We start from the raw sequence: 27,995 nt of genomic DNA, 5'->3' as shown, positions 1-27,995 counted from the left end.
CCCCCCGGGGCAGAGCGCGGCCCTGGGCCCCCTCTCCCGCGCGCGGCCCCTGCTGGCAGCGCCGCGGTTTCTGGAGGGGACTGCGCGCGGCTGCACCGCTGAGCCCGCCGGAGCGAGATGGCGGTGGCACCGTCCGGCTGCGCCGGTGCCCGGCCCGGGCGCAGCGGTCGCGGCAGCCTGCGGGCGTCAGGCCGCGAGCCCCGGGGCGGCGGCGCGGGGAGGCAACTGCCGCAACGCTGCACAGGCGAGTAGGCGGGAGATGCCGAAGCTGCGCGGGGAAGCCTTCTGGAGGGAGACGCTGCGGAGCGCCCACTACGTGGTAGCGCCCATGGTGGACCAGAGCGAGCTGGCCTGGAGGCTGCTGAGCCGCCGCCACGGTGCCCAGCTGTGCTACACACCGATGCTGCACGCCCAGGTCTTCCTCAGGGACGCCAACTACCGCCGCGAGAACCTCTACGGCGAGGCCTGTGCCGAGGACCGCCCGCTAATCGTGCAGGTGAGCACGGCCCCCGCCCCGACTCGCCCTGTCAGCTCCAGCCCCAAGAGCTTCCCTGGGTTCACCTTGCGGTGCCGTTCGTGGGTAACGTTGAGCACGCAAGTCAGTACTGCCAAACGCACCCGCGCCATCCACCTCGCTTGTGCTAATAAATGCAGGTGTTTTCCAAATGTGCATGAGTTGAAGGTAGTCAGCCTCAGTCACATTTTAACGTGGTTATAAGACGGTTTAAGCACTGTCTTTCTGTATTGAAATGCTATAGCTGTTCTGCTGAGGATTTTAAGAGCCGTTTCCACTTATTCTTGGGTACCACATGTAAAATATTCATCTGATATTTCTTTGCCTCTTGAATGCTTATCTCTCTCATTTTATCGTTTGTAGGTTGAGGATCTTTAGCTGGTGTCATAGATTTTGTTTGGAGGTTTTTGTTTTTCATAAAATCATAGAATATCCTTAGTTGTATTCACAAAGTCCAGCTCCTGCACAGAACAGCCACGAGAATCCCACCAGTGTTGTCCAAATGCTCCTTGAGCTCTGGCAGGTTTAGGGCCATGACCACTGCCCTTAAGAGCCTTTTTCAGTGTCTGACCACCCTCTGGGGAAGAGCCTTTTCCTGGTATCCAAGCGAAAGCTCTCCTGATACAGCCCCTGCCTTTCCCTCAGGTCCTGTCACTGGTCACAGAGAGCAGAGATCGGAGCTGTCCTTCTGCTGCCCCTTGTGAGGAAGTTACAGACTTCTGTGGAGTCTCCCCTCAGTCTCCTCTTCTTTAGGCTGAACAAGCCAAGTGACCTCAGCCACTTCTCGTATTGCCCGTCCAGACCTTTCACCATCTTTGTAAGCTCCTTTGGACACTGTCTAATAGCTTTGGATCTTTCTTATATTGTGGTGTTCCAAACTGTCCCCAGGACAGGAGGTGATGGAGCCCCAGTGCAGAGCAGAGTGGGATAATTCCTTCCCCGGCCCAGCTGGCGATGCTGGACCTGATGCCCCCCCCAGGATACAGCTGGCCTTCCTGGCTGCCAGGGAACTGCTGACTCATATTGAACTTGCCATCAACCCCTGGTTCCCTCTGCAGAACCCTAGTCACGACCGGTCACCAGCCTAATGTCATCCCAGTCACTGTAACCCTTTGCACTTGACTCATGTGTTGAACTCCAGTTGTTCACCCATCACATAATGTGTTTATTCAGCTGTGGGTTGGACATTTTGTCCAAAACCATCCTGTGAGAAACAGTATCAAATGCATTACTGAAATCCAAAAAGATTACATCATATGGCTTCCCTTGATCATTTTGAGAAATAGTTTTTGATTTTATTAACTGTGTGTATTTCCCTGTTTTCTGTAGTAGGTAGTTGCTTCATAACTACATCATAACATTTTGTCAGTACTTGAAGAAAGCTATTGCCTGATTATTCCACTTCTCTTTTTTCACAGTTCTGTGCCAATGATCCTGAAGTGTTTGTCCAAGCAGCACTGTTGGCTCAGGATTACTGTGATGCCATAGACCTAAATTTGGGTTGCCCCCAAATGATTGCAAAAAGAGGTATGTGCAAATCTGAACCCTGGATAAGCAGAGAAATGGCAAATGGTGTTTCAAATGTGAGCTGCCCCTGCTGCATTACTACTGAAGTCAGACTTAGTTATACCCAATGTAGCAGGCAACACTTTGTAGTACCTAAAGCAAAAATTAGATACAATTAATTCTCTTTTCTCTTAAGTGACAGCTCCTGTGTCTAGAATATACTTCAGAAACATTATTTTTAGTAAGAGCTTGATTTTCCTTCTGATTTTAGCTCAAACAGCCTATTTTTGAAAAACTGCACTTAAAATTACATCATTCAGACACTTAGTATCTCCTATTTCCCTGATACTTGCCCAGTTTTTTTTCACAATAATGTAGAAGAGGATGACACCTGCTGAGTCCCTTAGATACCGAATGTTTGAAAATCAGAACCAGTATTTGAAAATTTTGTATCAGTTAAGGTGTTGAGAAAATATTTGTTCAATAACTCTCCATTCTTCTTCTAAAATATCTTTCAGAGACTAATAGGAAATGATCAGTGGTGTAAATAGATCTTTCACTCTGATCATCTATTACCGTAATGGGATTTATTAAACGTCTGGTATAAGCCCTTAGAAGCTGGACTTTGAGCTGAAAGTGTCAACACATCAGCCTTGAGGAGTACCAATGAAAGTAGGGTGTGGGGATTCCTTGTTTATCCTGTAAATCTAGGGTGACAGGGAGAACAAAATGATCCCACTCTTCCAGTTGGGGCAGGACAGAGCAACTCTGAGGCATATGAGTGTCTGGATCTTTGTGAGAGTTTATGAAAACTGTGCTTCAGGATCTTACTCTTCTGCACAAGTCTGTCATATGCTATTTTATCATAGGTCACTATGGAGCATTTCTGCAAGAGGAGTGGGACCTTCTTCAGAGAATGAGTAAGTATTTAGAGAGGGAATAGGATGAACTAATTATCAGGAGGAGGTTTGGGGATTTTGGGGGAAAGGAGGTGCATCATATTTCTTTGGGCAAAGTTGTGTTTGCATTTTGAAGGGGCCATTAATTTTATTTTATTTTATATATATATTTTTTTTTTTTTTTTAATATCATGCTGTATTCCAGTGTTACTCTCAAGATACTTGGTGGTATCCCACTGCAAACTCATACTAGATCTGCTAAAAGACTTTTGTACCTGAAACAGACTTCAGGTGAAAGTGAGTCAATTAAGTTCCAGTCTCGTATGATAGCTTAGTGGCTCTCCAGCTCTAGAAACAGTAGAAGTCCCAGTGCTTTACTTTTTCACTTTGAAGTTCTTAGGTGCCAAGAGTTGTGTTGCTGCTTCAAGCCACAGTTGCCCTTTTGTGATCAACTCCGTACTCTTTCTGTCCAGAGTACAGCAAATTATGCCTTTCTTTCCCTAATAGGTGTAGGTTATCTTCAGGCTACCAGTAGGTGTTGTGAACAGTATCATATTTTTTCTAAGAAATATATTTGTGACTGATATAAAAAGCAAAGTTTTGTCATTTTGTAGAACTGAGAATGTGCCTTCATCCCACTTCAAAGCAAGCATTGGAACCATGGTGTTAGAGAGTCTTATTTCTGTTTGCATTCCCAGTGGTCTGGGGAATGTTGAGTGATGTTTGGTACAAAGACACTGAGAACCTGGAAGATAAGACAGTGCTTCCTTGCCCAAGTGGCTGTTGAGAAATATGCATATCAGAATAGCCTCAAGGTGTGAAGAGAACCCAGGCTATCTAGTAAGAGAGTTGTCTTAGGCTGGCCTCTTGCTCCTCCTTTCCCCAGCCATCTTTAAAATGGTGGAACACTCTTTTCTGCTTGCACCTTTCTGTACACATCTTGCTTGCTCCTTTGAAAGTGTGATGGGAAGTACCTATCATTAGAGCTTGTAGGATTTGAAGACAGCAGGTGGCTTACTACATTATATATCCAAGATCTGGAAGAAAGGAGAATTTCAGACACAGCATTACTCAGTGTTTTCCTGCTGGCTCTCTATGTTAGCTCTCTTTTTGGTATTTCGGTATTTTTGTGATTCCATGTACTGTGTAACATGGGAGTTTACCATGTTGGTCTAAATTTCACCCTGATTCTATAACCTACATTTACTACCTGATAGCATCCACTGCCTACCTCATTTGATAAGCCTTTGCTTCCCATGGATTAGACTACTTATAATGATTATTTTGGTGATGGTTTGCAAAGAAGTGAAATGCCTTTTTGCGGGAAAGGTAGACAGGCAAGTGTTAATGTTGGAGGAGTACAATAGCCTGTGATGATGATAAACTTGTATATTAATTGAGTTGTGAGGGGGTGGTCTTTGCAAGTGAAGGCTTAATGCAGTGGAAGTGTTAAGGCTATTAAATGGGTGACTATAGTATGCCACTTTGTTAGGATGCAGATTTTGTGCTTCACATGTGTGTTATTAAACTGTTATGTTATTAAACTATGCAGTAAGGATTGCAGGGGACACTGCTGATTTTTTAAGCTGTGAGAACTGCATAGCAGTAACTTCTCAGGCTTTTTTCATACCACACCCAGTATCAGATCTTGAGGAGAGCAGACACTTTTCGTAGCATTGTGCAGCCCACTTACCTGTCTTTTCAATCTTTCTCAGTTTTACTGGCTAACGAGAAGCTCTCTGTTCCCATCACATGCAAAATCCGCGTTTTCCCAGACATTGACAAGACAGTGAAGTATGCACAGATGCTGGAGAAAGCTGGCTGCCAGGTAAGAAGGCAGCTGCTCCCTCTACACTTGCACTGGACACATCTTTGTGTAAAGTATCAGTTCTTGGTATACTGTGGAGATGAATAGGCTGCATTATTTTGCAGACAGAGCAAACAAGATGCAGACAGATTCTGTGTATTTGCTGTCCTAGGCCACAGGTCAGTAGTGTGGTACAGAAGACACAATGATTTTAGCCTCTTGTAATCACTGCGCTGTGCAGCATCCTTCACTGTGGTTGAGCATCTCAGTCTTCATATAGTGCTGCAGGAGGCAGTGTGAATGCAGAAGAAAAAGGGTATCAAAAGGTATCGCCAGGAGAAATAGGCACTCTTCTAGGATTTAAATTAAATTGGAAGAAATTGTCTATAGTTAGACAGTACTGACAGTATTTGGAGCTTTTGCTGAGGAGAAAGCTAGATCAATATATCACAAATTCCAAAGTGAATCACAAATGTAATCCAGTACAAAAGGAATTCCGAAGGTTCTCCCATGATAGAATCTTGTCATGCAATGGAATAGCAAGGTGAAAGGAGCCTAAGACCATGCCATGGTAGGTGAGCTGCTGATATTTTCTGTGTTGCTAAACTCCCTGCATTCTTGAAATAGCAGCAGGAATGCAGTGGCACCCATGAAGTGTAGGAGTGAAAAGAAATTTTTTTCAGTGGATTTATTCCATTGGTTCCTACATGTGGAAAGTAAATGTAGTTCTGTGTTCCAGCTGCTGACTGTGCATGGCCGTACTAAAGAACAGAAAGGACCGCTTGCTGGTGTGGCATCTTGGGAGCACATTCAAGCTGTAAGGTTAGTGAGCAGTACCAGTCTTAGTGGATTCCTGCTAACACTCTGGATTTTAAACAGAGTGTACTGTGGCATTGAAGAGCAAACAAATTTGTGTGACAGGAGGAGAATTTCTGGTTTGACTCTAATGCTCAATTTTATACATCTCTTTTATTCATTGGTATAGAAAAGCTGTAAACATTCCCGTATTTGCAAATGGAAACATCCAGTGCCTCAGCGATGTGGAAGAATGCATCCGTAAGACAGGAGTACATGGTGTCATGAGTGCAGGTAAAGAAAATGAACTTTTATTCAGATGAGAATACGAAGTGTTTCTTAGTCCCTTAACAGCCCTGTATACATTAATTAAAAACTTACGTCAGATTGACTTGGTGAACAGCTTTCCTTGACAGCTGAGTGGCCATTCTCCCTCATCTTATACTGGCCATCTCATACCAGGACCAGGAAACACTTAAGATTTGTAAAGAACTGTTATGTCAGACTTGCAATACCACTGACTCACTGAGCTCAAATCTAACTACTTGACAAAGGCATATGGGGTTCCTCTTTTCCTGGAATATTTTTGTGACATCTGTTAATCAATGGAACAGTTTTTGAATTCTTCTAGATGAACTAAGTGCATCTGTGGGTTAATATTCCTGCAGGTGGTTCATGTTGGGTTGGGACAAGAAAGAATTGACATAACTTCCTACAGGAAGTGCTAGGATAGGCATCAGAAAGAGCTTCTAATCACACACACAGTTAAAGAAGGGTTGTAGAATCTTGGTTTCAGAAAATACTGGTTAACAAAAGGCTTGTGAAGCCAGTAAAGTACAGTGAGAAGCTATATCTGTGAACTTGGGCCAGAGAAATATCAATATAGACATAAGGCAAGACACCTGTCATTTCAGTACTTAACCATTGGGCAACAAAACCAGCGATTTTTCTATTTATTAATTGGTTTACTGTCTTTGTGTCAAGGTTAGATGCCTTTTTAGAAACTGCAATTAATTTGATATGAGCTATTTGGCACAGTTAGGAATTGTATAGTGAAATGTAGTATCCCAAGGTCAGGCTAGAGTTTTACGGACCCTGTGTTCTTGAGAGTACGTAGGTGATGTGGCTGTGGCTGTAGAATCACAAATGAAATTATAAAACTCCCGAGCAGAGATTTTGGCCTTTTTTTCAATCCTGAAATGAAAGTTTGAGTACTTCTTTTTGTTCCCTAGAAGGTAATCTTCATAACCCAGCTTTGTTTGAGGGCCGGAACCCATTGGTGTGGGAGATGGCTGAGGAGTATCTGGAGATAGTGCGGAAGTACCCTTGTCCATTGTCTTATGTTAGGGCTCATCTCTTCAAGCTCTGGCATCACACGTGAGTATCTCCGTAGAACTCTTAATGTTTTCAGGGCTCATCCTGCTTAGCAAGTGTCTGGGTTTTCTGAACAAGGATTTGTTTGGCCAGGATGAGTATGCTGCAAAGTTTTCTTGCCTGGTCCTGGCTGGAGAGGGTGTGGGCTGAGACCTTTACCCTTCATTTCATAACTGGTCAGCAGCATGGGAAATGAACAAGTTGCCACAAGATCAGCTGGCGGGGAGCTCACAGCACACCAGTTGCAATGTGGTAATTGCCCATATGCACACACATACTTCATGGAAAACACAAGTTAACTATCTCCTTGTTCATTGTGAAGCAAAATGCATTGTGTGCATTTATTGTAGAGTAAGAGCATGGCTATGGGCAGTTACTGAGAAGCAGCTGATGCACTGTACATTCATGTTAGCTTATGTCAAGGTACCTTGGTTGTCAGCCAAGTATTTATCTGGAAGAGACATATGTGTGCTTTTCTCTGGACTTACAAAGAAGAACATAAGCTTCTATCAAAGGCAAGTGAATCACAAAAGGTGTATAAAATGCTTTTATACGGTTACTTTTAGTTGATCACAGTCTAAATATAACTTGATGTTTGGGGTTTGCCTCAGGCTTCAAGTTTACCAGCAACTGCGTGAAGAATTAGCAAAAGTGAAGACTCTAGAGGGCATCATAGATGTCAACAGGGAGCTGAAACTGCGATGCCAGGTACCAAGATGGGCCCTAATCTCCCAGAGCAGTACTGCCTGCACTTGGTGGGAATGTACCAAGTATGTCATAGGTGGCATCCATTAGTCACTTCTCTGGGACATGGTGGCTTACTAACCTCGATATTACTAGCTTATTACAGTAGCTTCCCCTTAAGCCTGGACAACTTTATGTGGGATAAAGTTGATTTAGGAGTTACAAATATGCTTCAGATCATCTGCCTTAGTAGATGGTTTTTATGCCTATGTGTAACTGTTAGTCATTGTTAGCTTAAATTTCATTTTGTGATTTCCTTGAGTTTGAAGTGTTATTTAGTGTATTTTCTGACAGCTCCAGGAATTCTGACTGTAACTCTATGCTGCAGGAAGAAATAGCTAATCAGAAAGAAGGAGAAAAGCCAAAAGAAGGGTTGCCTTTTTTCCACTGGATCTGTCAGCCATACATCAGGCCAGGGTGAGTTACCTATTTTGATACTTACAGGTACTCATAGGCCTTTCCCACCCATACTGTCAGTATCAGCCATTGATTGTGTTCTAGGAGCTTACATTAAAAAAATCGGTGAGGACTGAAGACTTTGGATTATTTTTATTCTAGTTTGGTTGTTTTCTAGTTATTGCTTTGTTTCTGGGGATGTTGCTCATTGTTTGTATTTTCTCCTTTATATCCTCCTCAAATTTCTCTCTCTTGGGAAAGTAAAAATCAGGAATGCCACTGCAGCTCAGAACAAGTACCTGATGTGCAGTGAATATGCTACCTAACAGTGCTTTATTGTTACATGCAACATGAATGTTGCTGGTAACTGCTGTGGTAGCAAAGGTAAGAACTAAATTGTATTCTGTAAAGGATGCTTGTAAGATATGGACCAGCTTTTCAGATAGCTTATTCCCCTTCTGCTGAAAACTGGGCTGAAGACGAGAACAAGTGTTTCAAGATTAATACTTAAGTAAGTATTTTAAAAATACTTAAGAAAAACCTGGGAATAACAGGTGCCTAATTTAGCTGACCAACTTTAATTGGCTTTCCAGCTGATATATCTGATAGTGTGTCTGTTATTAACTGCCAGTGTTAACCAAAAAAGCTAGGTTTTTCTATCCCATTTCTAAGGACAATGACACTTCACTGTAGCCATGACAGAAAGGCTTATGGTTTACCCAGATTTCTGTAAACCCAAATAATGGTCAGGGAACAGCTACTTCTTCCCTCCAGCCAACTTATGATGAAATTCACTGTTTCAGGCCAAAGGAGAGATGCAGGGAGAATGGAGATAGTGGAACTGAAAAAGGTGCACGAGGGAAACGTGCTCTGGAAGAAGAGGAAGATGGAAATTCTGAGCTTCTGTCAAAGAATAAACAAAAAAAGAAGTTGAGAAATCCAAATAAAAGCTTTGATCCATCTTTAAAACGTAAGTTCCATTTATTGACATAAACATTTGGAGAGTTGCTGATACCACCTTGGACATAATTTGCCATTAAGAATTTTCCTGACTTGTGTACTTGTAGAAACTTCCTGAAAAAGAGGGGAAATTATTGCTATTGAAATTTCAGCAGCAGGCAACATGATTCAAATAATGTTCACTAGTAAAGGAAATTAGGGTCAAAGTAGTAGGTCACTTATTCTCTCTAAGCATCTTTTTAGATCAAAATCGTTTACAAATTGAATTGTAGCTGTCACTAGCATTTGAAATGGAATTTTTTGTATGAATTTCAAGCTGATGTCCTCCTGGTTTATGCTTGACTTGAGGATTAAAATTTTCAATATTTGTATTTTAGCATAGAGGCACTTAAAAATTCAAAGTATTTTTACCTTTGCATTGTTATTTGAGGTACTGTATTTTTATTTCAAAAAGACTCTCTGGCTAGAAAAGCACCAAGCTTTTCTGATTTTTTTTTTTAAACCTACTTCTTCCACATAAAAATACCGTTGTATTCAATTAATTGGATCGGCTTTCTCTCTCTCTCTCTCTCTCAGCCAAATATGCAAAATGTGATCAATGTGGAAATCCTAAGGTAAGTCAGTACAAGTGTCCATAAAAGCATTTCCTTTAAATGGAAATTAAATGACCACATAGAGATCAGTCGTGCAACGTATGGACGGAGAAAAGGGCCAGGTGGTGTCCCTCAAGGGTCTGTGCTGGGACCAGCACTGCTCAGTGTCTCCATCAGTGATGTGGACAATGGGAGCAAGAGTGTCCTCAGCCATCTGCAGATGACACCCAGCTGAGTGGGGTGATGATGCACCTGAAGGATAGGGCCATGCAGAGGGACCTGGACAAGCTCAAGCAGTGGCCTGTGGGAACCTCTGAGGTTTAACAAGGCCAAGTGCAAGATTCTGCACTTGGGTCAGGGCAATCATGGTATCAAATCCAGGCTGGGGGGATGGATAGATTGAGAGCAGCCCTGCCCATGACTTTGGGGTGCTGTTGGGTGAGAGGCTGGTCGTGACTCAGCAATCTGCTCACAGCCCAGAAAGCACCTGTGTTCTAGACTGCATCCAAAGCAGCATGGGCAGCAGGTCAAGGGTAGGGGGATTCTGTGTCTTTACTCTGCTCTTATGAGACCCCCACCTGGTGTACTGCATCCAGCTCTGGGGAGACACATGGAGCTTTTAGGGCAGGCTCAGAGGAGGCTACAAAGATCATTAGGGGATGGAGTCCCTCTGCCATGGACACAGGCTGAGAGACTGGGGGGTGTTCAACCTGGTGAAGAGAAGCCTCTGGGGAGCCTCACTGCCCCTTCCAGTGCCTAAATGGAACTTAAAGACAGCAATGAACTTCTTAGCACACTTGTTGCAGTAGGACAAAGGGTGATGGGTTTAAAGACAGTAGATTCAGACTATATATGCCTTAGATTAAAAGTCATTTTTAATGGTGAAGCAGTGGCCCACGTTGCCCAGAGGTGTGGATGCCCAATTCCTGGAAGTATTCAAGGTCAAGTTGGACAGGGCTCCCAGTAACCTGATCTAGTTGGAAATGTCCCTGCTCTTTGTGGGGGGTTGGAGTAGATGACCTCTAAAGGCTCCTTCCAAACCAAACTATTCTGTGATTCTGTTCTGTTATTCCAAATCCTTTTTAACCAGTAACTGTAACCAATCTCTGAGGTTGAAGGTGCTGCACAAAAATCCTTAGCATACATAGGTTCTTTGAGAGAATTTGCCTTCCTCTCAAAAAAAGAATGCAATCCTGCTGCTGCTGAAGGTATTTATTGCTATGACAGTCAAGTTAGTTAATTGCATTTCCCAAGATATCTTGGAAACAAATCTCCAGACTTCCACTCATGTATGATCTGCGTATTTTACTGTGAAATGAAAAACAAACCGCTCTTACTATGGTTAGTGATGGGTGGAGTTTTTCTGCAAAATGAAAATTTGAATTGGTGTGGTTCTTAGTATACTAATAAAAATACTTCAAATGTAATTGCAGTTCAGCCTGCAGTGAGTGTCAGGCAGCACCTGCAGCTCTGGCTTCTGTTGTGTTTGGATCTCTGCCTTTATCAAAACAAGCATAAGCACCTTGTCATTTCAGTCCTACCTATGCAGCAAATTAACACTGGTTTTCACTATTAGCAATGCGAAATGAGGCAGCTGGTTTTACAGGTTCTGTATTGAAATTTCAAATATTTTGATATTTGCAAAAAGTTCATTTCATTTTGCTTGTTTTTTTTTTTCTTTTTTTTCCTTGGGGAACATAGCTCTTTGCTTGACAGGGTGGTGTTGCTGAGCTGTGTGAGCAGAGTGTGTTTATTGCTGCTAATACACCTGTAAAGCAGAGTGTAAGATACAAGTTTTGTGTTCTGCCTTAAAAATTACCATTACACCTCGGGGGGGCAGGGAAGCCTGCAACACAATCGTGTGATGTTGCTCCCTGCTGTAACACTGTTATCGAAGCACAACAGTGGCAGCCAGCTGGGGCTCAATTTGAAGCTGCAGCTACTGAAAAACAAAATGGAATTTATTTTTTTTTCTGTGTTCATTATTGGGAAAGCACTGAGCACTGGGCTGGCCTGCTTTCAAAGCCATCCTGTTTCATAGCTAATCCATGTGACATCACTTGGTGCATAAACCAGGATTGTCTGCACGAGGGCTTAGATTTATTTTTGTTTTGCTCTTGCATCAGTGTAATGTTGCAGGCAGCTCTTGAAATCTGACTGGGCCTGTAATTTTTTTTTCCTAGGTTATGTGTTGTTTCTGAGCTATGTAATGAAGTGGGGTGGAGGGGGTGTGGAGAAAAAAAGCCTCCCTAAACATGAATGATTTTCTGACTGGGCTGGAGGGAACCACACTAAACAACATCAACCACCTTTTCTAAAATGTGTGTGAGCAAAGCACCCCAGAGTGCCAGGCTCTTATTGCCACATCATCAGTGGCAGACTCAGCTGCTGCTGTTCCCTAAGGGTCATACATTATAGTTTCATAAATATGCAGGTGCATTTTAAGATGCAAGTAGGGAAGTAATCTGGTGGGAACACACCTTAGGCATAGCTGCAGATGGTAGCACTGTGTTGCATGTTGCAGAGAACTAGAGCAAGCTGACCAGCATGAAATGTGTTCATGCTTGCTCCAGAGGGCTTATGGCATGTGCCTGCTTGTGGTGGGTAACTCAGGCTGCCAAACAGATTATGGAGGTTGCAGAAGTTGAATGTGGATTTTTTTTGGTTGGTTAGGGTTTTTTTTGTTCTTTATGTGCAAACAGTGGATAACCCCCAATTAGGCTGAGAACATGTTTTTTTCCCTAAGATCTGAAAGTGCAGAGGCATATTGTTACTTATTATAGTAAACAATAGTAATTTTATTTTCACTGACACAAGTTTCTTTTTACCACTATCCCAACCCAGGGCAATAAATGTGTGTTTAATATGTGCCGAGGATGCTGTAAGAAAAGAGCATTCAGAGAGGTAGCAGATTGTCCAGGTAAGTGTATCTGGCCTTGCCAGGCATCCAGCAAACATCTCATCTATTGCCCACGTATCTTCATTACTTTAATCTTTGGCTAGTAGGTGGGCGTTAAAATCGTCATGCTACCTAAAATGCTACATGCTATCTAAAAGTTCATAGTATCAATTTAAAAGACTGCTCTTCCTTCTCTGTATGTCTTTGCTTCTGCTTCCAAAGCCTTGGGATGCAGTTTCCAGTCTGTAAAGACCCATTTTTAATAAGGAATAAGTCTGTTTATCACTGTAGTAATTTCAGGATGTTGGTTTGGGTTTTTTTTCCCATTTTGCTTTTTCAGGTCATGGATTACTTTTTAAGACCAAATATGAAAAATCCCTTTCATGGCAGCACAGTCAAAGAGGAATTCAAACCCCAGAGATCAGTCAGAGAGGAGATGCAGAGCTGGGGGAGACAGCAGTGCTGAAGGAGGCTGGTGACAGTACAGGGTGAAGCTTTGGAAATGAACAGTCCAAGAGCTCCTGCCAGACCACTACTTCCCTGGGCCAAAGAAAGTGTCATCTCCAGCTTGTTGTCAGCTGTGTGAACTTGTTCCACATGATTAAGTTCTGGAAAAAATTTATTTAAGTAAAAAAATGCTTACTCAGGGAATTATCCTGCATTTGAAATAAAAGGGATGCAATTCAATGTCTCTTGCTGTATTTGAAAGACTGAAAATGCTGCATTTTTGGGTAGAGGCAATTTCTGTAAGCTATCATTACACTCTGCCTCCTGTATGCTCATTAACCCTTCATGTTCTGTTTTTAATATTGAGGCCTAAATTGATTGTATTAGAACAGCCTTCTGGCATGCTAAAAATAGCAATGTCCGTGACTTCCTCACTAACAGAAAATGTGTCACAGAAAATGTGTCACATCTTTTAGTGCTTTAGTAGGCCACATTTTTAATGCAGAAAGAAAATCAGCAGTACTTGGAAAATGGGAATGTAAAACTGTAAGATCTTGCTATATCCACATTAATAATTATTAGTTTCTTACAGTGTTATGAAACTTAACATGTTGTCTTCCATGAGCCAAAGGTTGGAGGAGGATAAAATCTCTATTTTAACAGAGAGGGTTGTCTAAAAATATGTGGCAAGTTGGAACCAAATCCATTAACATTTACCTGCTCAAGGTCTCATACTTCACTATGTGGTCATTTGTCCTTCATATGTGATAAATTCTGAGGCGTGTGACAAAACCAGATGCAGGTCCTACATGTGCCCTTTTTAAAGATGGGAACTGGAAACTACCTCTCCCAACTCCCATGGAACTTCTTCCCTCGCACAGGAATACATGCCAAAGCTGTCAGGTATTCTGGGTTTCCTGGTCTGTTCCCCTCTCCTCTAGTAAAAAAACCAAATATTCATTATCCTAGAATTTCAAACTGTTTAATTGACCTCTTCCCATTTACGGTTTCCCAAAAAATCAGAAAGCTCAGTCACTCTCCTGCTCAAAGTCCGCAAAGGCAAAAGAGCTGGTTCCAGCACAAGAGACCTGGGGCTGAGTGAGAGATTTGGCTTATCTTCTTACCCACACAGAGATATTTTAAATCACATCTCCCTCTCACAGATACAGTCTCATCACAGAATCACCAGTGTAAAGGAAGAAGCAAGGTGGCTTTAGGCTCCTAAATTCAGGAGGGGGCCTACACTTGAAAGTACTAATTGGATGCCTTTATAGAAAGCATTAGTATTTAAGGTATATTTGTCCCTCCCCCCATGCCAAGGCATTACTTAACAAGCACAATGGAGAAATGCAGACAGACCTTATCTTGTTTGCTCCTGTCTATAGCGTTGCTGGAGGCTGCCACACTCCTGACCCAGGACTGGAAAACCACTCAGTTTGGCACTGCAACACAGACCCACCTCTTTGCATCCAGCTACAAATCCCCACACTAATGGAAAAAAGTTTCAACCTGAACTTTCAACAGCCATGCAGTTACTAAGGCAAAGCTGTCCAGGTGAACTCAGAGACCCAATTAGGACATGAGCAAAGCAAAGCCACTTACTGTTCACATTGAGCACACCTGCACTAACAAGGGATTTCTTTCAGGCTAGGCAATATCCTAATTATCCTATTTATCTCTAATCAAAAAATTGTAGTATGCCAGCTCAGCAAGGTCAAGGCTATTTTGTTTCTGTTTCCCGGGCCCATAAGGAGATATACAGTATTTCATTTTCATGGAGTTGGGGGAAGAAAGGGCAGTGCCCTGAATGCAGAATGATGCTGAAAATTATGCTGTCTTCAAGAAAATGGATTCTTGCATCTAAATTATTTTCAGTGGCACACAAGAAAAAGCTGGGGTACTTCACCTGACAAAAAAAAGAAAGCCAATTGCCTTTATTTGAGAAACAGGTTATAAAATGAGATATGAGAAAGAAATCATTTTTCAAAAAAATTTAAAGACAAAAGTTGCATCAAAACAAAGACTGAAACTCCGAGATTTCAGCATGTATTTATGGACACATGGGTTCACAGAGGGTTCACAGTTCTATCAACTACAGGCACGGGTAGTACAATAGTCAGAGCTGAAGGCCTAGAGAACTGAAACAGTAGTACCTGTAAAGTCAGGGACAAAAAGAATACCCAGCCTGATTTACCACCTAAGCCAGATTTTTCAGGTCCTGCCACTTGAGTTCTTGTTTGAATTAGACCAACTCTTGCTAATGCAGCTGCCCTTCAGTCTGCAGCTTTAATAACTCTACGAAAGCCTAAGCTTGAATTATTTCTTTGCTGTCAAGAGACTTAACTGCATTATGAATTTTCCAAGCTTCCAATTACTGAATCTTGTATATTTTCTCTAAGAGTTTGACGTGCCCTTTTAGCCAGGCTCTGTTCTCTAATTTATAGCCTGATCAAGTTATCCTATGAAAGATAAAGGTACACAGCAACCCTATGAAATGTTGAATGGAGTTCAGAGATCCATAACACAGAAGCCAAAATAAGATTAGTTTTAAAGTACGAAGCTCATTTGCTAAGCAGACAGTAATCCTTTCCCTATTCCCTAACCACATCAGAGGAAGCAGAAGTCAGTTCCACACTAGTTGGGTGTTTTTCATCCTACTGCAAATTCACGACTGATGGAATACCAGAGAAACGAACCACTGACTTGTCTCAGCCTCACGTGTCACAAGCAGGTGGTATAAAAATACCTAAAGCACTGTCCTTTGCAGCACACTGCTGTCCTACTGCTATCTGCTTCATAAAGAGTAATGAAGATGGCAGAAGGATCTCAAATAGTCAAATTAAGTTGGCTGAGACTTTAAAAAAAAATATGAATCTGTGTTTGACAAGCATTTTCTACCAATACACGATGGATTTTCATCAGATTAAAGTTTCCTCTATTTTTTTTTTTTCTGGAAGTTTATATTACATTGCACATATCAGAAATAATACCTTACTCAGTGTCAGTTTTGGAAGCTATCCAGAGAATGGAACAATGGTGAGACCATTGCTGCAGAGTCCCAGGAGAGATGTACAGATCATACTCACATAGCCTGGGGCAAAGACTCAGTTCTGTTATTTTCTCCCTCACCCACTGATGCCTTTCAGCCAAAAGCAGATCACAGATGATGCTATACCAGCCATAGTCCATAATCACCTCTAACAAACCTCCCCCTGCAATACTTGGCAACACAGACCACTGTGCTGGACAAGTTTTGGGCAGATAATTAACCAATTACCCCAAACTAACACAAATCTCACAATGAAAGCTTCTACATTACCACTAAGAGGGATTCTGCTAATTAAAACTGCCTTTGCCAAAAGAACAAGGTTCTTTCCAACTATTTTTACTTTATTCCTAGCAAGGTCATATGAAGAAAGCAGGATTTACACTGCATGAGGAACCTGTCATGGCCTACCACTGGCATTTCCTTAACAAAAAAGTGCTGCACAAGTTGATTAAATCCATACTAATGAGCCCCTCTGATCATATCTTAGACATACCACACATTCCACAAACATCTACTGAATGACCTTAGTGGTTACAGAGAATTACTGAAAATTCTTTCTATGTGGGTCACTATTTTCCCATTTATTACTTGGGAAATTACATAGAAATTTAAGGTAAGAGTAATTTACTGGGGAAAACCACTTATGAGTGCAATTTACCTAGAACAATATCCATACTGTATTGTATTTTGTGGGGTTTGGGACTGGCAGGCAGTTAGGATTGAGGCAGATGTTGGACAGTGCCTAGAAGAAACATGCTTCAACAGCCCTTACTCCCATCTACAAGATCCTGAAGCAAGAGCAGCTTCTTTCACAGGCTAAAGGACAGAGTTACATGCCGGTAACTGCACAAAGCATCCACGACGCCAATGATCGATTGAGATGCTCGATCACTCCCAGAGAGGCTGCAAACACTTTCCTCTGGGGGGACGAAAACTTACCAGCACTGCGAACGCTACAGAACGGCCCCGGGCCACAGCCAGAGCTGGAAACTGCTAGTGCCACCTTGTGGGCTCCTTGTGGCTGCTGAAGGATGTGTGATGCCTGGAACAACAGACTCAAGTCAGCTCAAGGCATCACTGACCACCGAGGAGCCCTGCAGAAGAAATCCTCCAGCAAGGGACAGATATCAGTCAATAAAATCCCGAAAGTGGAAGCACAGACCACCACCTGGTATGGTGCACTTCACTGGCATGCAAAACCATCTTCTAAAGAGCAGAGTGTAAGATCTTTTCCTTATAAATAGCATCACTGGCCCATTTGGAGAAGAAAGCAAGAATGCTTGAGTAGCATTTTAGGACTGAAAAGCTTTCCTTCAGCATGAACAGAAAGCGTAATAGTACTTTCCCTGCATTTCTTATAAGGATGTACAGCAATTTACCCAAGGACTCAACTTGCCTTTCTCACTAAACTGGGTATCAGTGATGCTCGACACTAAGTTCTACCCTCAGAAATGGGAGAATTTTTCCATGCCAAATGTAACCAAAGACCTCACAGAAACTATTGCTTCCATTTTCAGCACCTAAGTCATAAAAAGCATGGAAATCCAGGAGAGACCACTGTTGCTACAGGAATTTTGCTGTTTTAATGGTCGTTCAAACTGCACTTTCTTCACAGTTCATCCAAGCTATATCTCCAACCAGATAAAGTAAGACACAATCACCCACAAAACATCATGAAGCTTGGCAAAAAATCAATGGCTTGAAATCAAAATGCCTAAAGCCCAACTTTAACACAAAACTCCAAATACTCAGAAGCTTTTTAATCCTGCTGTTTAATGCACTAGAGATAACAAATTATTAAAAAAAAAAAGCATGAACACATTAAAAGTAACATCTGTAGTCACTTGCCAGACCAGTCAGGGCTGGATCAAAATTCTCAGCTTGCCTTATGGATTAGATGAATACAAGGCTGCAGTGACTTCAGTGAAAATACAATGCATGTCTCCTTTCATGAACACAGGAAGAAAACACACACACACACACACACACACACACACACGGCTGCCACCTTTAACCCCTTTACAAAAGGAAAAGCAGAATAAATGCACCTGGAGAGTGGGCACCTAGACTGACTCTTTATAGTGCTTCCACCAGACTTGAGTGGCGTTTTATTGTTTTATGACATTTATCCATTCTACCCAAAACAACTGTTGCACATGTTGGGAAACCATCACACACTATGGCAGTAAGACTGGGCAAGCAGCAATATTTGCATGAAGTAGAGATTTACTGCTATGATAACACTGGACCTCAAAGCCAGGTCACACACAAGAGATAAATACATCAGGAAACAGTTCACTGAAAATAGAGACCAGAGGGAGAGAAAGAACCTGGCTGCAGGTAAACATAAAACCCTAAAAATAAAGGCCTGTGACTGAATCCATGGAAGCAATGCCATGTTTTCTGGTACAGGTGAAAATTCTCCAAGAGTTTCTCAAAGTAAATCTCCTCCCCTATCAGAACTCTAGCTCCATAATTGAGAGCAATGCACTTGTAAGTTTAATTGGAAAACAGAAAGCTCAGCATTGCTCAGAATCAAGGCAATACTTTCAGGCCAGCAAAATCCATCTTATATCATACTTGTCCATTCAACTAACTATTTTTGCAGCTTTGAAACAAGAAAACTAATAGCAGCTGAAAAACTCTCAACTCAGCATCTGTATGAATAACCTGACAGCTCTTTATGGAGTGGTGGAAGGAGAATGAAGGTTTTCTACCAAAACTGAAATGATGACCCATTCACTGGGATGCTGCTTTTAAACAGAATTTCTTTTCAAGGAGAACTGAAGTTACTGGAATATTCATATTATCCACCAACCCTGTCTCTCTCAATCCAAGCAAGAAGTGAGGGAGATAGGGACAGTTTGTGAAGCTCAGCAGTTAGTGGGTGAGACACTGGGTACAGTCCTGAGGGATCATTTCTTTTGGTAGTGCACGAAGTTTTTCACATGTTGGTGCTCATTCTGGATTGGCTGTTAGCTGGAGTGAGCTCCCCTTGGCTACCTTCCCTCGGAGGAGACTGCAACAAGACCAAAACACATCCTAGTTAGTGATGTGTAAATATTCTGCAGCCTGCTTCCTGAGAGATAAAATTAAGTACAGGTGAAGCACAGCAGTATGGCAGCAGAGGGGAGCATACCCTCAGGTTCATTAATGATGGTTTTGTATTAACAAATTCTACAGTTCACAAAAACTTTTCCTACAAAGTCAAACTAGAACTTTAAGCCACTCTTATTTATTATATACAAGGTGCTGTTGACCCCAGAATTTTAATCCTATCTGGCATTTAGTAATCACAGGGACTAATACACTTGAAATTAACACATTCTGTGCAGATGGCCTATTCTCCCTAAAGGCATCTTTTTAAACTGCAATCCAGAAGGAATAGTCCTAACAATTAATGCGTTTTTTACTTCCTCTGCTGAAAAAAATTACTTCAAATAATCCTTATTGAGAAGGTAAAAGGTATGTCTATCAATGACCAAAGGAGTTATTCAGAAGTAACCCAACCATATAAACTTCCAAGGAGATTCTGAGCTGTATAAGCAGATTAGTGTACTGGCTAGAAACACCTGTTCCTTATATATTTAGTATTTACTACTGGAAGAATTTGTCCAGTCAGGAACATGACAGATTCATTCCCTTCCAACATCTTCAATTCAACAACTTTCACAGTTTTAGTTTTAAAAAAATGAAAACCTTAACAGTGCCTTTAAGTGCCTGTTTGGCACGCCCATACCTTGACATGTATCTGGTTGCGCAGGACTGCGGCTCGCAGGATCATTGCTTTGGCACGGCGCTGAAACTCTTTGCCCATTAGCAGAGACTTCTCGAAAGTTGTGCTGCGCTGATCTACATCTCGAGCATACAGAATCTGTAACCAATACAGAGAACTGTGCCACGGCTCCACAGCAGGAAGACAGCTGAGGCATTATGGAGCCTGAGGTCACACACAGCTCACCCCTACTGAACACACCAAGCCCAAGAGATGAATGTACCTTCTAACTGTCTCAGGAATGGAGAGTTTCTAAGCTTAGCAAAGCTGTTGAGTCTCTAATCCATGGGTGAAACGCACTCACCTTACTGTGAGAGTCTATTCTGGCATTGATCAGTCCCTCCAAGATCAGCTGAGTGAGTTCATCTTCCAGAGCAGCCACAGTGGTGTTAAAAGCAGTGGCCATCTTGCGCATGTCTGCTGACACATAGGGGCTGAAGTACTAAGAAGAAGAAAATATTCAGTTTCCAAGGACACTCTCCACCCTCTAAGAAACTAGGGGGAAAGCAATTGCAAAGAGATGGCCTATCTTCCTGTTTATCCACCTCTGGGATGACAGCAACAATTACCTGGATAAGAGCACGATTTCGAATCTGGGTATACAGTGTCCTGACATGAGGAGCAAGGTACATATCTAGCAGCAGGTTGTCCTGTGCAAAACAATAAACCACATCAGAAGCTGAGAAGCAATCAAGAAAAATATATTATTCCTTTGTTCTGAAACATTTATGCATATATACTTATACCTTAAGAATACTACACTACAGCAAGACAATACAATAAAACAAGAATTAATAAAAGAATTAGGAGTATGTTCAAAATGTTTATAATTTCTCTCTACTAATAAATTACTCCAAGTTTCCATGCACCACATCAGAACAGCTGAACATTCAGTACCTACTTTTGACAATCACTGCTTCTCACAAAAGGCTAAGCAAATGAAACTTTTAGGGTCCACTCTGCACTCCTCTCCTGCAACTCACCTTCATCTCATCCAGCATCTTCAGGCATGAAGCATATTTAGATTCATAAAACTTGAAGATGATGTCACGAACCTGTGGCTCCAGCTCCAAAAACAATTTGAAGGAGCTACAGATAAAAATGGCAGTGATCAGACATTGGAACCTGCCACTTAAATACCCCATAACCCCATCACTCCAAGTCGCAAGGTTAAAAACCCCCATTATCATTCAAAGACTCCAAGACTTTACCCTCTAACAGACAAGACAACCCATTTGTAGCAATGCTGGGAGCCTGGAACAGAGATATAAACACAGCATGATGAAGACAAAAGACTTTTGACAAACCAAATAGTAGAATTGTTTGTCCACAGAAAACAAAATCATGAATGTGAATAGGTCAAAATCAGGATACATCACCAGCAAACAAATGCCATGCTGTAGTCTGTGCTGGCCAGTTCTGTGTCCCCTTTCAAAGCACAGCCTTCATTAAGTACAGCATGCCATAGACAAGTCAAGTATGCCAATTTCTCAGAGAAACAACCTACTGTGAGTGTGGTAAATCTTACAGATGTACACTTTTACTCAGTCCCAGCTCTCCATCACAGATTTTTAAACCTTGGGTTCTCACCCTATGTATCAGCCCATAAAAAAGAGTAACAACCTCTTTCCCACAGCAATTTAAGATTACTGCTTCTGTACATCTAGCTGACAGGAATTCAGTGTCATTGCAATTCAATCTGTGACACACAAATATCCACTTTGTTGCAAAGACCATAATTGTCTTAACCTTCTGTATGTCATAGTTAGATTACACTCCAAGGTGTAATAATTACTAAATTGTTTTAAAAATTAATGTACACCAGAACAAGGGGCAACATGAAGGCAAATTATCCTAACTGCTGCCTTTGACAGAGGGCTGTGTCCCTCAATTTAATATCTGATATGAACTACTAATGGAGAGAGACAACTGGGCTATGCAGATGCTGGATTTAACCTGGCTGGGAAACTTATACTAGGAAAATTTCAGCTGTGATTAACCACTATGTTTTAGATAGTGAAACACCATTTAATGCTAAAGCCAAACTGAGGCTCAGTGATTCTTTCTCTCCTGTATGAGAAATACTCCTGCCAGAACCCACTCTTAACCAAAGTCCCATGTTCCAAAAGAAGTCCAATACATACAAACATCACTCAGGGCATCACTCACCTACTAGAGATAACATTTCGTTGCAGTTCCTGACGGTCAAATGTAGCAAGGGCACAGAGCCCACCATACACAGCCACATTGCTGGGAGATAACAGCTACAGAGAGAGGGAGAGACAGAGGGTGAGCTGTCACTGACTACCAAAACGGCATAAGGGTGGCATTGAGCCTTCTAGCCCAGGCCTTTCTTTTATGCAGTGACAAGATTAGCCCATATTGAATGCAGTGGAAGCACTCAGCTTGCTCTCACCCAGGGTGTGGGGTGACAGGGCCAGAGCAGTAATACTGCTAAGAGAGCAGACACAAATTTCAGAAGGTTTTGGTTGATTGAGCAACATAGAATTACAAATCTCACTAGATCACATAAGAGTTACTTGAGTAAAACATTTAGAGAAGCCAAGAACAGAGGCTTAAAAAGAACAAAAGCCAACCAACCTGCTCAGTTCACAGCACCACCAAACTGTACAGGAATGCTGCAAGAGCAACTACAATATCTGAATTTTATAACCTAATAATTAGAAGAACTATATCCCCTCTAACACCTGCACACAGCTCCCTCTTGGTCCTCACCTCAGGGAAATCACAGTGATCAAATGATGCCAACAAGAAGCACTTTGCTGCCTGTTTGTACTTCCGGGCAGCTAGTTCAGCCAGGCCTAGGAACCAGAAAAGGTTAATCCTTTTTTTATGACAGTACACAAATTAGGGAAAATAGAAAAATCTGGGGTGTAGGAGAGGCTCCCACATGGTTGCTAGTGCCTTCACTACTGAAGTAAAACAAGATCTTCAGACTGTATCAAGCATCCTTTGAACTACATTGACTCACACAGGTATCCTCCCTGAAGAAACTCAGGGAGAAGAAAGAGATGGCAAAAACCAGCAGTTCTATCTCACCAGCTTCATTAAATTTTGCATGTCTGGTGTGGAAATACAAAGTCTGTCAAATATGAGAAAAAAAATAAACCCAAGAGCCCTGTGCATAGCTAACAGGTAGAAAGACAGGCAAACCATACAGGAAGCTGAAGAACTCACTCACCTGCTGCACATTTCAGTTTGGTGAGAATTGCTTGTGTCTGGCTATCTCTTTCTCCTCTTTGCTAAAGCATAAAACAAAGCAGTAGTGAGCAAGCAGTATGAAAACTATTTTGCTTACAACTGTCCCCAGGGTATTCCAACCTAATAATTAACATGTCGATCTCAATGGCAAGATAACTTAATCTTATTTGTCTTGGGAAATATGGCAAAACTGGGGACAGCAAGTACCTATTTTTGCCATAAGCCAGATTTTGTACACATGCATCATGAGAGAAGTTGTAAAAGGAGAAATGAAGAAATCACGTTACAAATTTTGGAAACAGAAAACCAAGGGAAAATTTATATAAGTTAAAGAGCAGGAGCTTACTTCTGCAATTTCTGGTGTAGACTCAGCCTTGCTTACATAGCTCAGAACATGAGACCAGTTCTGGAGGTAGACACTGACCTGTCGAGAGCCAGAAACAGTGTGGGGCAGGCATGGATAATTGGCACTCCTTAGACAAGACATATCATTGCAGACACAAGAGCCAAGTGTGGGGGGTCCACGTCACAGCAAGCATCACAAAGACACCAGGTAACTCTACCTGAAAATCCTCCTACCTTGATAACATTGAGACACATGTTGATGACATGTTTAGCACTGGTGCAGTAATCACGGGCTCGTGAGTAACACTTGAGAGCATTGCTGAGGTCTCCACAGTCCAGGTAATGATCACCTAAATCATCATGGCCTCTCCTGGAGGATGGGAATTATAACATCAATGAACATCAATGCTCAGAAACGGAAAAAGTCAGTTTGCTCTAAACAAGTAACTCAACACAATGACCCAAGGGCACAGCCCATGTTAAGTGCATGGAGGAGCAAAATGCTCTTCCTTGCTCCAGGAGAGCATTCTCCATCTCACCTGATACTCTCCTTGATGGAGTTCCCTTTGTAATTTTTCAGATCTGTATCGAGTTTCTCCAGTTTAAGAAGAGCTTTTTTGCGTGTAGCTTCAACCCAAGCTGTGTCAAGAGGAGGGGGTTCAATTCCACTATCAGGGACAGCATCAGGTGTATTTTGTATTTCTCTGAAATGAAAGTATTTGAATGAGGCTATTAGGCTGAATATAATTCCAAAACAGAGGTCTGCCAAGTGCCTAGCGCTGTTACCCTAACAAACAGTATTGCATACACAAAGTAGATCAAAGAGAAAATAAGGGTAGCAGGGAAAAAAGAAATATGCTGCTAAAATCTCCAGTGCAAACAGAAATACAAGTATCACAGATGTTTACAAATACTTTACAAAATTATCCTATGGATCGTAGGATGAACATACTGTCACACACGTGGTAAAGACTCCCCATGCAAAACAGATAAGAAATCATGAAATAAGCATAGCAACAAAAATAATGCAAAGATGGGAAGCATGGATGGGTGAGATATCAAAAGTTATCCTTAACAGCAAACCCAGTTTTATAGGGGGAGGAGAAACCAAAGAACAAACCAAAACGAGGCAAAGAGTTAGACCAGGTTTTAACTAATGAAAACAAAAGCATCTAGAACATGTCTCTCTAATCTACCTCAGGAAAAACATATGTTCATTAATGTTTGGTTGCAAGGACTTTACTCACCTCAATATCTACCTGCAGCTTTTTAGAGCACAAAGATTTCAGAAAGACATAATGCTTTCTGTGCTCTATCTTTTAGAAAAGCATGAACACACATTTTACTGCAATTAAACTCTAAGGGCAAAACCAATTTGTGTAAGGTACATGCTGATATTACATGCAAAGTCCTCCACTGCAGCACATCACTCTTAATTCTGTCAGGAAAGCTACCCAGGTTCCCATGGCCTCTTAGTACCTCGTGGCCTCAGACAACTTTCTGTGGATTTCTTCATACACATCAACATTGAAAGTTCTCTGGACAAATGACAGAGCCATCTTGAGAGCTTCCACCCGAAGCTGTGGGCAGTGATCAGCAATGAACTGCAGCCGCTCGATTCGCATCAGCCCACTGTAGCTGGACGCATACTGCTCCAAATCCTGCCAACAAAACCTGGCCTCAGAAGGTGAAAATGGACACACTAAACCAGGCTACTACACTGTGACCCGCACAGGTTTTCCTGCTGACCTGACGCCCTCAAGGAGGGCAACATGACTCCAAAATCAGTAAGGTTAGCCCATGTCTGCTTTCTTCAAACATTAGTAATCTCCTCAGAAATACACTCTACATTGCAATTTACCATCTTAAAATTAAAAGTTGTGATGCTTTTGGTTAAGACTAATCAGCTTCAAGATTTTTCAGAATGGATTTTTTTTAAATTCTGAAAGGAAGAGACCACACGAAGGAAATGTACCCACAGCCCTCAGCAGCACATACCAGCGTGGGGTTCTCCACCACATAGTTGATATCAGGTGAATTTTGCTGATCTTCTTGTGGATCTACGTCAATCTGCATGGGCTCCACTGCACCCTAAAAGAGCAAAATGAGGTCAAAAGTAGCATATTACATTTGAGCAGGAAATAACTATGTAATTCAATCTATTAAGGACTTGCTTAAATACGCGTTAAATTTGAAAAATGAAAAAGCACTCCTCAGCCTTTTGATAGGATTAGGATTTTTCTCTAGCAACACCACCAGTCACCATGATGCTTGGTCTAATGCAAGCAGCAGCATGGCTTAGCATTTACAAAGAACAGTTTATTTGGGTTGGTAAATTATCGAGCAAAAAAGTGAAGGGGTCAATAGATCTTAGTCTACAAAGTATCTGATGTATGCATATGCATTTCATTTCTCTTCCTTGAGCAAGAGCATGTGTTAACACTCAGCTCAAGAAGTTCCAAAAGGCAAAACGTACCAAAAAACTCACCACAACCTCTCAAAATTGCCTTAATGCTTAGAAATATTTTTTTTGGGGGGGGGGAAAGAGGCAAAAACTGTTACACTTCTTAGAAGTATTAAAAACCATGCAGAACAGAACACAGAATGACAACTCCAGAGTTTCCAACATACCAAGGAACAATTTGTCTGCAGTGCAGGGATCTGTCATTAGTCAAACTATCTCACTATAATTTTCAAGTCCAATTGCTCAGACAGAACCTCTTTCAGGAGAAATAACAGAATTTTATTCTCCCACTATACCCTGCTCTGATTTGAGCTGTAAGTAATCATACCAATGCAGTAACTTCAGCACAGTTGCATTGTTACAGCCCCTGCATGTATTCCAGGTAAGACGACCCTGCTATCCCATTCCACAAACTAACTGATCTGCTGGCACAAAATTCTTTGTCTTCTCCTAGTCAAAGTGTGCTGAACAGTCCTCCTAGGAACTACCAATTTAAAGTGAGGAAAACTTAGCTGAAAGTCTTCTTACAGAATGCTGATTTTGTGCAGATATGTATATAAGCATGATTTGGTGTAAATTGCAAAAATGGATCTCACAAAAGACAGATGTGCCAACCACCCTGCTTCCATACACATCTGATTATTTCCATATTTTTACTGCTTTTACTGTCTGTTAAAAAAATCAAAGATTGAGGGGTTTTCTTGACTGGGTTGATTGTTTGATTGGGATTATTTGTGAAGGAACAGGGCAGGTCCAGATTTCCTATCTCTAAAAATTACACTCACCCACAGTCTGGGGGTCTTACTCTTTCACAAACTGGTACATATCAAATACATATCTCAACACTGAAATCTCCCAAAATCTGAAGTAAAAGCAAGCAAAGCATAAAAACATTTGTTTCCTAGTTTAATAACCTTTCCATGAAGAAAAGGGAGGAAGGGAGGATGCAGAGGAAATTTTGATTGTCTAGATAACCCTTCATGCAAACTGTGCCTAAAAACAGATAATCCACAATATGATGAAACCATTACTTTTTTCCATTCTTATCTACCTTCTATCTTCTCTTAGATCACAAACACTAAGTGCCAAGGTTAGTTTGCTTAGGCTGCGCTTGAATACCGTAAGAAAAACTCAATTACAGACTTCTTAGAAAAGAGCATTACAAAAGTAACTGTGATTCTGGCTGGTGGAACAGAACAATTTGTGTCTTGCTAGGCTGAGAGGCTGTGCCCTGCATTTCTCACCTAACTCCCAGACAAGGAAAAACACAAGTGGGCTGAAAGTCCCAGTAGGACAAGCAAACTCGAACATTTTCAAGCCCTTTATTTTGAAAGGAAGATGCAAGGTTGACTTAAAAACCACTCACAAGGTGAGTAATATAACAACCACTCCCCAAGATTTCCTGAGCCCCAACGGGTACTCTGTTAGGGTACCTCACCAGCCCTCACACAAGTAGATGAGCTGGTGCCTGAGCTGAAGTCTCCTGCTGTCTTCGGCAGGAATAGGTGCGACCTGTTGCTGGAAGGAGTGCAGTACAGATTTCTCACTAATGAAGCAGCTGAGCTTGATGCTGAACTGTCCCTCATCCTCTCCTCACTCCCCAAAGTCCCATGCCCTGATACAGAATTGTTACTGCTAAAATTTGCAAAGGATAGCCTTCGCAAGTACCTAGCGTCACCGACCCACTCGGCGCGCCTGGGGCTGTCCCCTGCACTGCAGACTCTCCGTTCCTACTCATTGGGCCATCTCATCATACCGTCCGCCACTACTCCAGCCCTTGCCTACGGCACGTAAAACGCGAGAATCAAACACGGGGCCACCGCAGCAGCGGGGAACGCCAGGAGTGCCGGAGAATGCCCAGCTGAGCATTGCTCCTCGCGAACGGCGGCGGAAGCGACACAGACCCGACGGAAGGGCGACCGAGGGCCAGGGGCCAGCCGAGAGCCGCTCCCTTTCCGTGGAGCCCAAGGAGAAGGCCGCATGGCGCCCCCGGAGGCCGCGGTCGAGCTGGGGGTCCCAGACCCTGCGTGGGAGGGACGCGGACCGCGGCGGAGCGCGGCGAGGCCCGACGGACCGGGCCGGCGGGACACAGCTACCCCATACCTGCAGGTTAAAGACCTGGACAGGCAGCGGCATCCTCCCCTCACGCCGCCGCTTCCGGCCGCCCGCCCGCCCTCCCGCTCTGCTTCCGCTTCCGGGCCACACG

General features: G+C 42.4%; 2 protein-coding genes across 6 annotated transcripts; one reads left to right on the top strand and one right to left on the bottom strand.

The window, feature by feature from the left end:
• Nucleotides 1–219: 219 nt before the first annotated feature.
• DUS1L (dihydrouridine synthase 1 like) lies at nucleotides 220–13,418 on the top strand. 2 transcript variants are annotated; one of them, XM_062506026.1, is made up of 13 exons: nucleotides 220–496; nucleotides 1,933–2,041; nucleotides 2,890–2,940; nucleotides 4,695–4,747; nucleotides 5,466–5,548; nucleotides 5,712–5,815; nucleotides 6,754–6,898; nucleotides 7,507–7,603; nucleotides 7,968–8,056; nucleotides 8,839–9,005; nucleotides 9,572–9,609; nucleotides 12,433–12,508; nucleotides 12,828–13,418. In XM_062506026.1, exons 1-13 carry the CDS (start codon nucleotides 260–262, stop codon nucleotides 12,977–12,979), a joined length of 1,401 nt encoding a protein of 466 aa, XP_062362010.1. In that variant the 5' UTR covers nucleotides 220–259; the 3' UTR covers nucleotides 12,980–13,418. The 2 variants fall into 2 exon arrangements, with proteins under 2 accessions (XP_062362010.1, XP_062362009.1); XM_062506025.1 differs by having other exon boundaries at nucleotides 4,635–4,747.
• Nucleotides 13,419–14,793: 1,375 nt separating this feature from the next.
• GPS1 (G protein pathway suppressor 1) lies at nucleotides 14,794–27,943 on the bottom strand. 4 transcript variants are annotated; one of them, XM_062505963.1, is made up of 15 exons: nucleotides 27,873–27,925; nucleotides 27,223–27,421; nucleotides 25,324–25,416; nucleotides 24,805–24,986; nucleotides 23,865–24,029; nucleotides 23,560–23,695; nucleotides 23,327–23,404; nucleotides 22,961–23,021; nucleotides 22,495–22,580; nucleotides 21,928–22,022; nucleotides 20,742–20,847; nucleotides 20,328–20,408; nucleotides 20,063–20,200; nucleotides 19,723–19,857; nucleotides 17,321–19,002 (listed from the first exon to the last, which is right to left on the bottom strand). In XM_062505963.1, exons 1-15 carry the CDS (start codon nucleotides 27,923–27,925, stop codon nucleotides 18,928–18,930), a joined length of 1,683 nt encoding a protein of 560 aa, XP_062361947.1. In that variant the 3' UTR covers nucleotides 17,321–18,927. The 4 variants fall into 4 exon arrangements, with proteins under 4 accessions (XP_062361948.1, XP_062361947.1, XP_062361950.1 ...); XM_062505964.1 differs by lacking the exons at nucleotides 17,321–19,002; nucleotides 27,223–27,421 and adding an exon at nucleotides 14,794–17,025 and having other exon boundaries at nucleotides 27,893–27,943; XM_062505965.1 differs by lacking the exon at nucleotides 27,223–27,421 and having other exon boundaries at nucleotides 17,322–19,002; nucleotides 27,893–27,943.
• Between the last annotated feature and the right edge of the window lie 52 nt (nucleotides 27,944–27,995).

This window comes from Cinclus cinclus, chromosome 20 (assembly GCF_963662255.1).
Source record: "Cinclus cinclus chromosome 20, bCinCin1.1, whole genome shotgun sequence".
Lineage (NCBI taxonomy): Eukaryota > Metazoa > Chordata > Aves > Passeriformes > Cinclidae > Cinclus > Cinclus cinclus.
The sequence above is the reverse complement of the archived record's forward strand: the minus strand, read 5'-3'. Positions and strand labels throughout refer to the sequence as shown.